Consider the following 14,202-nt stretch of genomic DNA (forward strand, 5'->3'; position numbering starts at 1 on the left):
TTGAAACAATTTATGTACATAATATTTAATAACATTTTACAATATTTTAACAATATACAATAATGTTTCTCAATGTTAAAAGTAAATGGTCTGGGTTTTAAATTAACATGTGAAATAACCTGATTTATATTGATTGAAATGGTAAAGATTTCGATTTTAAAGCTTCAATCTTTAGAACCCTTTGATCAAGTTGTAGCTAGTAAAAAGTTGTCCTGACTTAATATGGCATTTAAAAACAATCCAGAATTTGACACTATCTTAAAATTATTAAATAAAAATTTAAATGTTAGCCTAAAGACTTAAAAGAGATACAAACAGTAGTAGAAGATGAAAAGCTTACAAGGAGCTAACATACAAAACTTTACAGAATAAAGAACAGCATGGTATTTACTTTTGTTTAGCCTCTTAACGACTACTAAGTTTTCAAAAGAAAAAGACAACACAATGTGTTAGTTATCATATGTAATGAATAATATCATTTTCTTAATTTCTAAACCATGAACACTTAAGACTTTTAAGTTTTGCATTACTCAGTCAAACCCAAACTTATGTAAATGTTCATAACACTCAAACAAATATCCACCGGTAAGGGTAACTTTCCTCTGTCATGCAGAGGCAGGGTCAAAGTGTCACACACAGGCAAACCAGTTTGAACTCCCAGAGTTGCTGGGAAACTCTGAGCAGAAACTGTAAACTTTGTATCATAGAGCCATTATACATGGCATTTACACACTATATTCTTGAACACAAAAGGTACTAGGCTAAAATACAATAATCTAAAAGACTTTTCCTCCTTCAAAAATCCATAGATTACCTCTAGATATTATATCAGAAACTCACTTTTTTCTTGTTAAAGACATCTAAAAATTAATAGTATTTGTTGAAAAAGAATGAACTATGCTAATTTTGTAGATGATGATGAAGAAAAACTCATTCTTTTGTCAAAAATAACTCTGTAGTGGCTAAAAGCAGGTTTAGGACTTAAAGGGTACTGACCTGAAATTATACATATATTGGAATTCCCCTAGTGAAAGGATTGAAACTTCTCGATAGATAACTTGGATAACAATTCATCTCGAATCAGGTAAAGCTAGTTTTTAGCATTCTAAACAGTGTTACAGTGATCAGGAATATTGGGTCATAAACTTGTTACCTCAAATTATTTGTTTGTAAAGTTACAATGCCATGAAAGTAGGTTTTGGTTGTTATCCAAATGGCTCTACTAGGAGAGCAATGAAAATAAAATAATGAATATGTAATCAATAGCTACTGCTCTGGTCTTTGCGTATTTAATTACCATTGTATTTGAGTGAACACTGCTGTCTGCATCCCTCTAGCTAACAAAGGAAGGATGTCCCTTTGAACAGATTGGTTAATGTTCTGGGGCAACAGATGTCCACTGGAACTGCAGGAGACCAGCAACTGGTGGCCTGCCTATCTTCTGAAAACTTTCAATAGACTTATGCATATGTTCACACAATAGGGCATGTGGTAGAAACCAAAACCTCCCTTTAACCCTTTATGTTCTTCCCCCCACCCCGAACTGACAGATGAAAGTCTTTGTCTGGTCCTCACTTCCCCATTACAGAACTCTTGAAAGTTAACTGGAATAGCATCTTCAATCTAATATCTGAAATTAGCACAATAGGAAAAGAGGTAGGAGAGAGGAAATAGATTCTACATGAATACTGAAATCGTTGACAAGGCAACTGAATGCTTAATCATCATCTTTAAAACCAGCTATTGGAAACATTTATCAGTACCAATCCATCTCTGCAAACTAGACTCTTTACACAATAGAAAAATCTACTAAATCTGACCAGCATTTCACAGGAACTAGCTATGGCAGCAATACCTTAAGAAACATAAGCATTTGACAAGATAAAATCTAAATTTGTTGTTTAGCACGACGTTAGAACTTCCTTATAACTTGTCTTAATGCCCATGGTTTGAAAGCATTCATGAAGCTACAAATAATTATTTGCAAAATCCCCAAACATAAAAATAAAAGACTCAGCTTCACAGGTATATTTTTATAGACAGAACCAGATTCTCGGGTATACTGGCACTAACACATTTGCAGGTTTTCTTTTGTGGTGCTTCCTGTCCTTCATGGAGATGAAATTCTAGCCCTTACAGCAAAGTTTAACTTCCAAAAGCACTAAGTAGCATGAATACTTACATTTGCAGGACAGTACAAAGACATTGGTTTCTGTGGCAGCTTCAGCAGTAACAACACAATTTTAGCTGCAGACTTCCAGGCAGGCAAGAAGAACAATGAGTGGTTGAACAGATGGAATGGCAATGTCTTTGCTTAACCTATTACCGAGTTGGAACTACAGCCAATCACAGGCCAGAGAGCTCACAATTAGTCAGGCAGATGCAAGACAACCTCAGCACCCTGCATCAGGTCCGCAGGTTTCTAAGATAAGCAAGTTGATGTCATTCTTGGGTCTGCCCCGGGCAGCATGTGTATTAACGAGGGGTGTGCAGCAACAATAGGCTATACAAAGCTGACTAGTAGGCAGCTGCTCTATGAGAGCAGTCATTAGGGAGCAGGCTGCCAACAAGAAACACCTGGCTTGGGCAGACCAGCCTTTCCTCCTTGTTTTTAATGCAGGAAAACAAAGAAACCAATTATATTTTAAAGCAGTAAAAGTTGCATGTTTCCAAAAAAGTTGAGGCTATATGCTAGTCTATTAGTGTTTCATTTTTCTTTGAGAGATAAAGAAATGAGGTGTGTCAAAGTAGTAATTAACTATTGCAGCGATCTCCTTTAATAAATGAGTTACTGGCGAAATGAGGCAGAAGGTTATAGTTAATCTATTTCTCTGGCAATAGTGGAGAATCTGTACTTTAACTTACTTGTTAGAAAGGAGGTGGTGGTACACGCCTTTAATCCCAGCATTCAGGGAAGCAAAGGCAGGTAGATTTGTGAGTTCTAGGCCAGCCTGGCCTACAGAGTGAGTTCCAGGGTAGCCAGGGCTACACAGAGAAACACATTCTTGAAAAAGCAAAACAACAACAACAAAGTATCTATTAATGTATTATATGATAACAAAAAGAGACCTGGTGAAGATTGCAAAATAAAAGGCTTATGAGTTTACAAAAAATTAATTTTAAAAAGTAAGTTTTCTAGAAATGTAGTAAAATAAAATACTAATTTGGTCTAAGTTTGTGAAAACAAGTAACATGAAGTGTACATTTAAACAAAACTAACTTCAACTTAAAATCATTAGACCAGCCCAGATGAGATATGTCAAATAGCAATGTTAAAACCTCTTATTACAGATACTGGTTAGCCACCTACTGCAAAACCTTTCATAGCATACTTGCTAAAATATATTTCATAAAATTTGAAAGTCATAATACTCAAATTTAAGTTCAGAATATGTTAGTACTAAAATGAAATACTGGGATAATTTTGAAGGACATCTAAAGTACACTAAATAAGAACCCTAATTTACTTCTATGTTCCACATGACACAGCTTATAATCTTGTGGACTACTTGCCCTGAGTGCAGCATAGGCACTATTTTGAGTGAGCTAGAATTATGAAAACATTTAATCCAAATGTTAACACCATGAGGAATTGTGGTATCTCCTTACTGAGAAAAATCTATAGCTATTCTAATTACCTGTGTGATGTAACTACTCATTTGTGTAGCGTGGAACCAATACACACACAAGTACACAATCAAATGCACATGCACAGCCACACACACTGTGTATTATTTCACTGAAATGCAAATAAAATTCCAGGATAGGCCAAGAACTAGTGATTTGTGGAAAGCTCAGACTTAAAAAAAAAAAAAATCCTATGATATAAAACTAAACTACACCAAGCAATGTAAGACAATTTCCCTTTTCACACATAAACAACAGTTGTTCACAATGGGACCATTTGTGAAAACTTAGGAAAAGAAAGCTCTAGTTTGGAACTTCTGTCCTTGTCCTTTCTGAGGTCACTCAAACACAAATCAGATTTTTCTATATTTACAAAAAGAGAGAAAGATCTATTTCATACACTTAAAATTTTCAACTATCTCACTGAAAACATCTCCCCTGCTCACTAAAAACCTGAAATTTGTTTCCAGAAAGAAAAAACAAAGTAAGATATTGTAGATCATCATGTCTATGAATGTTTCCCCTCAGTAAAATTTAATTTTTCAGTGAAGTTTGTTGTTCCAAATGTTAGAAAAGTTTGTGGTGCGTGCGTGCGTGCGTGCGTGCGTGCGTGCGTGTGTGTGTGTGTGTGTGTGTGTGTGTGTGTGTGTGTGTGTGTGTCTGTGCAAGTGTGGAGATCAGAGAACAACTTTTTCACATTGGTTCTCTCCTCCCACCATGTAGGTCCCAGTGTTCAAACTCAGAGTATCAGGCTTGGCAAGCTCCTTCACCCACTAAACCATCCTGTCAGCCCCGTGACAACATTTTTGAACAAAACAAAACTGCTAGATTCTGGATGTCATATTAATTTCTGAAGTGAGAACTATTCTTTTTCTGCCAAGCACTGTAGTGATATAGCAGCTGTTAAACTTGTGATCTAATTTCATTAGCCCATTGAAAATCAAGATAAAGTATGTCTATCATCACAGTTTATTGTGAATTACTATGTCACGTACACACAATGCAAAGCCTCACTTTGGGGTAAGCATATGAGTATCACAGAAATGAGGAAAATTAGACTTTATCTCTGCTTCCCTCCATTTCCAGAGCTCTCTTAAAAGGTCAAAAAGGTATCAACTCTGAAAGCAATAGGCCTAAGTCAGATAAAAATGATGAACACAGCATAAATACACATAAAGTAATTTCAGCTATAACCCAAAATACCAAAGTTGCAAAGCATTGACTAAAAGATACACTGAGAACTGTACTTAAGCATTTATATTAAGGCCTTTTTCTTTTGTTTGTAAAAGGAAACTACCTAGTATGAATGGACAGTCTCTTTCCCCTTCGTTTTCTCCTTTTACTTGCTACTATAGTTACTACTTTACAGCTTTAATGCTGGAGGAGGAGGAATCACAAAGAAGAAAGCTACCCCAGAGCACAGCAGGATGCCTCATCTACAGCACTGGATTAAGCATTTTTGCAAACAGCAAATAAAGGCGGTGATCTGAAAAAGCTAATCAGATCCTACTGTGATATTTAGACCCTCTCCGTTGCTGGTATTGGATAATGCTAAGCACATTAAAACATCTGTAGGTGAAAGGCGCCCATTTTGGCATTTTTAGTCACATGTCACATAGGCCTGCCTAGTCCACTTCCCACTGCAGGACAAATTTAAACAGCTGTACCACATGAGCTCTATTTGGGTCATTGTAAAAAGTACTGCACATATATGACAGAAATAAAACAACAAGGGAGGCAGCATAGTTCTCGGTGTTCCCTATAACTTGTCAATGCAAAGGGCAGATCTACCATTTGAAAATCAGGCCTTGTACATGTTCTGAGTACATGAAAGTGAAACAAGTGTGCTTTGAGGCTGTGTTTAGAAGCAAGCCTCTTGGCCAACATTACTCAAAATGACTTTCTGTTACCTTTCTCTTAACATGTTACCATTCTCTTTAATACATGAGCACTCTTGATCCCCACAACGGTATCAGGGAAGATAATTATATCAAAATTCCCCAATTGTGCCACTAGATTTACAAGATAAAGTTTTAGGAAAGTTTGTTATTATTTCTAAAAGTTTTAAAAAATAAACTTATTAGACAAACATAAAGGATAACTAACACACATAACATAAAAAGATGAAACAGATGAACTGAGAACTCATAGCCATATCTGAGTCCTTCTATTAGGAAGGCATGTACTCTTCCATACATTAAACTATTTTTCTGAATGTTATTTGAAATGTTGAACCACAACACTGACAATACTCACTATATGAACTAAATACAAATTGTTGTAGATCTGCAGAGTACCAGTTAAAGTCACAGGATCAACTGTGTCAAGAGCTGATAATTAGCACTTTTTATACCGTGGTTCTAGAATGTCCTGAAGAAACATATATTCTCTTAAGTCCTTTTATCCAGTGAAAACCAGCAAGGTAAATCATCAAATATAAATTATTTTGTATTAAACAAAGCTCACAATCTGAGAAAATATTCATATTGGCTGGGTAGCAATATACTAAGAGGCAAGCTGTAGCGGCACCTGCCCACAGTCTCAGCACTCAGAAGGTGGAGGTGGCAGAATCCCAAACTGGAGGACAGACTGACCTACAAATACCTCATCTCAAACAGCTAAGTAAGAAAATAACAAAAAGTATACTAATACATTATAATACAGAAGGAAACAAAACCCAATGGAAACAACATATTTCAAATTCCAAACATATTCTCAGCTCCCACTTTCCTCAATGAGATAGCTGGCATTTCTCACTGTTATGTTAAACACTATTGGCGATAGGGAAGTAGGTTAAAATTATCACTGATACATCTTCCTCTACAGCCATAAAATAAACCAGTACTTTTCTAATAATAAAAAGTCTTTCCCATCAAGATTCATATCAAGAATCAAATATCAAAAATCTTTAGTATAAGATTTATTTGCCTCTAAATCCGAATATGACCAACAGTAAATAAAAGCAGAAAGGAAAAAAAAAAAAAGAGAGAGTAAGAAACAAGGTATGGGTGGCTTATACCTGTAGTCCTAGCACTTAGAAGGTAAAATACTGAGTTCAGGCTGACATGGGTTTCAGAGTAACAAACAACACAGTAAGAAATAATGAATGTATATTAATTTAATCTTTACCCATAGGAAAAACAGACTTTTAAGGAAAAAGAAATTTTAAAAGCTTACAGGCTTATGCTGGCTAGTTTTATGTCAACTTGACAAAGACTAGTCATCCCAGAGATGGGAATCACAGTTGAGAAAATGCCCCCCTAAAATCAGGCTCAGGCAAGCCCTAGAGCATTTTCTTAACTGGTAATTGATGGGAGGGCCCAGCCCATTGTGGTGGGGCCATCCCTGGCTGGTGGTCGTGGGTTTTATAAGAAGGTGGGTTAAGCTTGTCATAGAACAAACCAGTAAGCAGCACTCTTCCATGGCCTCTGCATCAGCTCCTGCCTCCAGGTTCCTACCCTGTTTGAGTTCCTGTCCTGACTTCCTTTGATGATGAACAGTGATGTGGAAAAACAAATAAACCCTTTCCTCCTCAAGTTGCTTTGGTCATGGTGTTTCATCACAACAAGAGTAACCCTAAGAGAAGGATCAAAGAAAGAACTCAAAATTTAAGCTTTTTGGAAGGCCAAAGACCAGGACAGAACTCAGGGTTTGACTGTGAGGTTTTCTAGAGTGCTTTGATCTGATGATTCTGGGGTGGCTATCCAAATTCCCGATACAGTCTTAGGAGTGCAGTTTTGGATCATGAGCTCATCCTTTTCACCCAATTGGTGTGGCCAGAGGTATGTGGAGCTATGATTGGCAGTTCCCTCAGAACTATATGGAGTAGGCTGAGTGTTCATTTGATGAGGTGATATTAACTAAGAGGAAAGAAAACTGTCAGTAATAACATTAAATAAAAAAAAACACACATTTCAGGTTAATTTTTGTTTGTATTAAAAATACACATGCAACAAATGTACATCCTTGGAACATAGCACTGGCTTGCTTTCACATCTGAGCTGTGTCATGGCTCTTACCTGATTAAAGGACTTCACTGTTGCAACAGTACATTCTAGAAACTATTCAACTTCTGTCCATTTCTCGGCTGCTTCATTCATTTAGGTTCTAGTTAAGAATGCCTGGTTATTTTTCTCTTCTCAACATTGTCATCCTATTAACACAAATAACCTCCAGGTAGGCAAAGCATACCTTTCCCTCAGGCTTAGACGACTTGTTCCTTAATTACCCCAAGGTATCAATCTTCCTGACAAAGTCATTTCCAATGGCATCACTCTCGGGCTAAAGAGATACACAGCTTCAATCACAACTTCTGATTGTTTTTGTTTTCAAGACTATTATTTGGGCTTCCTCTGGCTCTGTAACCTTATTTCTCAAGAGACAGCAAGAGCAAATGTACAGATGTTAAAAGATCTGCCTGAAGTGTTCTTTTACTTATTCTGACCACACCTGTTATTCAAGGCTCACTTTTCTACAAGATCTTCTTAGACTAACGATTAATGATCCCCAGCTCCTTTGAACTTCTATGACATGAGTAGTCTATACTGCACGTACTTGTGAACCAGATGAGTTTCTTGAGAGAATTACTTTTTCTTCAGTTACTCCTGTGTACAAATGATTTAGCATGAACAGTGTGCTGACACCTGAAAATCCTTCAGTAAAAATGTAGAATAAAAATAGGTCCTTGCCAATTTGAATTCACAAACACTACCATTAAGATTTTATTTCTGCCAGGGGGTGGTGGTGGTACATGCCTTTAATCCCAGCACTCAGGAGGCAAAGGCAGGTAGGCAGATCTCTGTGAGTTTGAGGATAGCCTGGTCTACAGAGTAAGTTCCAGGACAGTCTCCAAAGCTACAGAGAAACCCTGTCCCGGAAAAAGAAGGAGGAGAAAGAGGAGGAGGGGGTGGTGATGGTGGTGGGTGGTGGAGGAAGAGAAGGAGGAGGAGGAGGAGGAAAAAGAGAAAGATTTTATTTCTATGTGACAGAATGAACATGTCAAGGTAGGGTTTCTGGTGCTGCTAACACTCAAGGAAGCCCAAGACTCCCAGTGCTGTAGTACTCCTCTGAAGTCATGGTTATACAGCCTTCACTGGGGTAACACTGCAGCCTGTCTTTTTCCTGGAATGAGACTTACCTGGTAACACAAATCTAGCAGAAGGTCTTTAAAAAGCTACATGCATGTCTGTATGCTTTTGTGTTAATTCCACAAGGCAAACTAAAACTGCTTGGTGAAACAGACAGGCTACAAAGAATAATCATAACTATGTCAAAATTAAAGGAGCATTCATCATTAGATTGCTCTTAGAGATCTAATGATGTCTGTCTATAGCACTATCTGAAATTTCAGGCATCCATCAGGGTCTTAGAACTATTTTCAACAAACAATGGGAGACGACTGAATTTCCTGTGGGAGCAAATGGTTCAGTATTCTAGTTAATTATTTGCGGGAACTTTATATGACAAAACGACAATGAATCATAAGAATCCAGTGTAATTTCTCTCCTTTTTGAAAATTCCTCTAGCTCTGTAATTTTTAACATTGGCTTTCCTCTCAACTGAGGATGTCCTCAGTGTCTTGCACTAAGGATACTGCTGGGTCAAAGTGCATCCTCTTCTCTTATATCATGTGTATGGAGGGGCAGGGAAGACAACAAGGAACTGGAACTAAAGCCAAGGAAGCCAGAGTGTTAAAGAGCAGTGCTTCTCAAAATTTGACACTGCAATTGAATCAAACTAGGATGGTGAAGATTCTGATTGAGGCAGTCCACATTTTAACATGCCCATAGAGGCTGTGGGTCCCCAGGTGGTAGGTCATAGAAAGAATCTGTCCTTTATTATGAGGTGGGATAGGGGTTTTTTTGTTGTTGTTTTGTTTTTGTTTTTTTTGTTTTGGTTTGGTTTTTGGTTTTTGAAGACAGGGTTTCTCTGTGGCTTTGGAGACTGTCCTGGAACTTGCTCTTGTAGACCAGTCTGGTCTCAAACTCACAGAGATCTGCCTGCCTATGCCTCCTGAGTGCTGCAATTAAAGTTGTTCGACACCACTGCCCTGCAAAGCTATAGGTTTTAACAGAGGGGTGCTAGACCAGGTCCATATCATAAAACTTGGGCTTATTTCTTTATGCCATCTTCCATTGATCTTCATCTATTTCTGTACTTGGGCCATAAATAAAAAACTGTTGATTACAACAGACTGAGTACACTATATGTACAAATCTTTTTCATTTCAACCTGGCCATGGTTGTAAGTTGTTTTGGCAAGTTTTCAGCAAAAGCTGTTGCCAGGGACCATATTACAGCAGCTCTTCTGTAAGGAGCCCCACTGATTACACTGAGTCCATTGAAGTCTCCTTTATTTTTCTACAGAGTCCTTTATGGGGTCAAATATTTCTCAAGAAACCTGTCTTAAAACACTCTGAGCCGTTTTGTTTTTACTGCTGTGAATACAGACTTTTCTTCCCCTTATATCTTCTGATTAGCTACTATTGGTGTCTTAGAAAATGCTTGTTAGATATGAAACTTCAATAGTGTTTCCCTGTGTCCCCTAAGTGTCCCAGGTATATAGAATCAGAGTGCCTCTTCGAAACCAACTTTCATATCTGCACCATAACTTGACTAGTTGTCCTGTAATATTAAAGAACAATGTGCATGCATGCATATGCATGTATGTACATGCATAAATGTGCTGACCTTGATAACCTATAGTAGGAATGCCTGGGTTTTTAAACTGCTACATATGATGCAAATATATGGTTATATATGCACACATTTGTTGGAAGATTGTATTTACTAATAATTCACTAAGAGAGAACATGTGTGTGTTTGTCTACTGACTTATCTACTGACTTTCCTAAAGTGTTTTGAAAATTAATTTCTTCATGCCTAGGTATCCCCAGTTGTGGAAAATAAAGCATATAATATGGTTATTTTGAAAATTAACGATCAAACCCTTAGAATAGCGTTAGATGCATAATAACCAGTCAGTTGTATTTTCGTACCACATGCACATCATATTATGTACAGCCTTTCAAAACTCAGTTACAGCCAGGCGGTAGTCGCACACGCCTTTAATCTCAGCACTGGGGAGGCAGAGGCAGGTGGATCTCTGTGAGTTCGAGGCCAGCCTGGTCTCCAGAGTGAGTGCCAGGATAGGCTCCAAAGATACAGAGAAACCCTGTCTTGAAAAACCAAAAAAAAAAAAAAAAAAAAAAAAAAAAAAAAAAAAAAAAAAAAAAAAAAAAAAACCCAAAAAACAAAAAAACAAAAAACAAAAAAACAAAACTCAGTTACAGAAACACAGTCTCTTCTCTTTTTTTTAATTAAAAGTTTATTCTAAAGGATAGCTTTTTTGCTAATGACAAAGACAAAGACATATAAACTTCCTAATTGTCTATAGTGGCTTTTTTGTCTTTCATTTATTTTTCCCCCATATTTTATTTGAATTAGAAACAAGATTGTTTTACATGTCAATCCCAGTTCCCTCTTCCTCCCCTCCTTCCAACTAAAACCCTACCTATCACATAACCTTTCTGCTCCCCAGGGAGGGTGAGGCCTTACATAGGGGGTCTTCAGGGTCTGTCATATCCTTTGGGATAGGGCCTAGGCCCACCCCTATGTGTCTAGGCTCAGGGATTATCCCTCTATGTGGAATGGGCTCCCAAAGTCCACACCTATGCTAGGGATAAGTACTGATTTACTACAGGAGGCCCCATGGATTTCCAAGGTCTCCTCACTGACACCCACGTTCCTGGGCATTCTCTTCTTTACTAAAGGTTTAGGAGAAAACAAGGAATTCTGATTGCATTAAAATGATCTATTAAGTAGATCACACACTAGAAGCAGACTACATGGTGAGCTCCTAGCTCTACACCAAACATGATTTTGTATGTTTTTATTTAATTAATTAATATGAATATGTTACTAGGCTATCTAATATAAATACGAGGGGAGGACTTGTCATTTCTGTAACTTATCCACTTGCTACACATGGGCCCCAGTGTTTGCTAACTTAAAAGAGAAAGAGATACGGCTATTTCATTCAACAGCATCTCTCAATGGCCAATGCCATAAAAATGAGTGGAACCACTTGTTCCTATTTAGGCGCCTCTATTTCTAAAGATGATTCACTGGTGTTCTGGTTTGTCTCTGAATGCTTACTATAAATTCTGAGGTACAGTTAACTGCAACATGGAATCTAGTGAGAAGAGGATTGAACAAGGTGAAAATAAATTATAAATTTACAATTTATAAATGTAAGAAACAATAGTGTATTAATGCTCTGTCCCAAACTAAGCTAGTACCTCGAGAAGTTACTCATCATCTCTCGGTCTTCAACATGAATGCTAGAATAGGGTTGTTGCAAGGACAAGTGGAATTAATACATATAACTTTTAACAGTGCCTGCTACACAGTAAAAGCAGAAGGATATACTTTAAAATGTTTGTAAGTGAAACTATAGTACAAAAAAAGTAGAAAGCTTAATTTATAGAACTTATATTCTCAGTGAAATAATTGTTAAGGTTCTCTCTTTATAGAAGAAAAATAGCATGCAAGCAAAGGCTCTCATTGGGTCCCACACCCCATGTGTTTAAAAAGCCAAGAAATCAAATAGTTCACACTATTACCTTAGATTTAAATGGAAATAATTCTACTCTCTTTATTAATTAATTAAGAAGAAAGAACATCATCCAGGAAAAGCCTATTATTGCATTTTACTAGCTGTTCTTATCACATTTATAGAATCGCAAAATCAAATGCCTCAGAGTTCACATGCCCTTTTATAATCCTTTATTCGTGATATCACATCATATGAACTTACAAACAAGAATAATATAGAATGATGTTTCTCAAGGGAAAAAGATATAACATTTAGTTCAGAAAAGCCAAAGATACAGTGTGATGTTTTGTAGGAAACACCAAGATTACAATGCCAGAAAAACTTCATCTGGTGAGTTAATTAGAAAATGTTAGTACCTGGTGAAGAAAAAAATGTGTAAAAATTGTTGGCAACCAGTAATTTAGAAGAAATATATTGATTTACTGGTGGGCAGGAATAAGGGGAAAGACAGTAAATGAGCCAGGTGTGGTGACACAAGCCTCCCAGCACTAGGGAGGCAGACACAGGTGGATCTCTACGAATTTGTAGCCAGCCTGATCTACATAGTGAGTTCCAGGCCAGCCAAAGCCCATAGTGAGATCTTGTCTGAGAGGGGCAAAGGGGAAGACTGGCAGAGAGAAGGAATTATATTACAATTACAAGACAATATTACAAGTGCCTAAAAGGAAAGTAGTGTTTTTCTAGGGAACTAAGACACCACTATTTGTTCCAGTTTAATGATACAGATGGTAGATACTAAAACTTTTTCTTTAAAGTGCATGACTGTAGACAGTCTAAGAGCAGCCAGCTCCTCCTACCTATGCGTAATATCATCTCATTAACCTCATTAACCTTGTCTTTTTGTTTTGTTTTGTTTTGTTTTCTGAGACAGGGTTTCTCTGTGGTTTCGGAGGCTGTCCTGGAACTAGCTCTTGTAGACCAGGCTGGTCTTGAACTCACAGAGATCTGCCTGCCTCTGCCTGGCAAGTGCTGGGATTAAAGGCATGTGCTGCCACCACCTGGCAAACCTTGTCATTTCTAACCACAGAAGTTTTCTAAGGCAATAAATTGCTATTTGCCATACTTTTCAGTTAGTTTTCTTCATGGGCCTACAAATTAACTACTGAAAAATTAAAGCTATCATAATTCTCCCAGATATTACTACTGAATAAAATCATGTATTTAAAAATAACCTTGAGGAGCCAGGTAGTGGTGGTGAACACCTTTAATCCCAGCACTTGGGAGGCAGAGACAGGCAGATCTCTGTGAGTTCCAGGACAGCCTGGTCTACAGAGTGAGTTCCAGGACAGCCAGAGCTACATAGTAAAACTCTGTCTTAAAAAAAAAAAAAAATCCCTAAGGAATCATTTGATTTACAAGAAATCCAACAATGACTAGCTTACTTATATTAATCATTTAACTGAAATTCAGAACATATAAATTATGTCAGCTAGTTGACTAAACTTTATTGCAAATCTGCAGTTTTAAAGTAATACTTTGATGGAAAGTAAAAATAAAACACTCGCCATAATTAGAAATTCAAAGCAAATAGGAGGTAAAGCCAGTATCCAATAAATTCATCAATTGTATACCTGTCACAAGAAAGAGTTACGCTAAGTGCCTCAGACAGGTTACAAAGGTGAGTACAGCTGCTATAACTCTTTAAGGTTTGTTTTACTTCTTTCTCTCTCTCTCTCTCCTCTCTCTCTCTCTCTCTCTCTCTCTCTCTCTCTCTCTCTCTCTCTCTCTCTCTCTCTCTCTCGCACGTGCATGCACACACATTGACCTTTGGGGAATCAATGAAACGTGTGTTAAGAACTCTAGGATACAGTTCAATGGTAGAGTGCTTGCCTAGTGTGCATAAAGCCTAGATCCAATTCCTTGCACAGAAAAAAATTAAGTGGGTACAGCACAGAAGAGATGACATATGTTTGGTAGGAAATGGTTAAACTGCAGAAACATTAATTTTTTTAAGGGGAT

The 14,202-nt window shown here is 37.3% G+C and overlaps 1 protein-coding gene across 3 annotated transcripts in view; it reads right to left on the reverse strand.

Moving 5' to 3' along the window:
- Zc3h12c (zinc finger CCCH-type containing 12C) overlaps positions 1 to 14,202 on the reverse strand; it is a 59,676-nt gene that overhangs the window by 37,140 nt on the left and 8,334 nt on the right. The window contains exon 1 of one of the 3 annotated variants that reach the window (XM_035443695.1): positions 2,183 to 2,638. The exons of the other annotated variants lie outside the window; for them this stretch is intronic. Within the exon in view, the coding sequence (XP_035299586.1) occupies positions 2,183 to 2,206 (24 nt within the window). The 5' untranslated portion in view covers positions 2,207 to 2,638. Of the gene's footprint in view, positions 1 to 2,182; positions 2,639 to 14,202 lie in introns of those variants that run through there. 3 annotated transcript variants of the gene reach the window in all.

The sequence above is a fragment of the Cricetulus griseus genome, chromosome 4 (assembly GCF_003668045.3).
Source record: "Cricetulus griseus strain 17A/GY chromosome 4, alternate assembly CriGri-PICRH-1.0, whole genome shotgun sequence".
Classification (NCBI taxonomy): domain Eukaryota; kingdom Metazoa; phylum Chordata; class Mammalia; order Rodentia; family Cricetidae; genus Cricetulus; species Cricetulus griseus.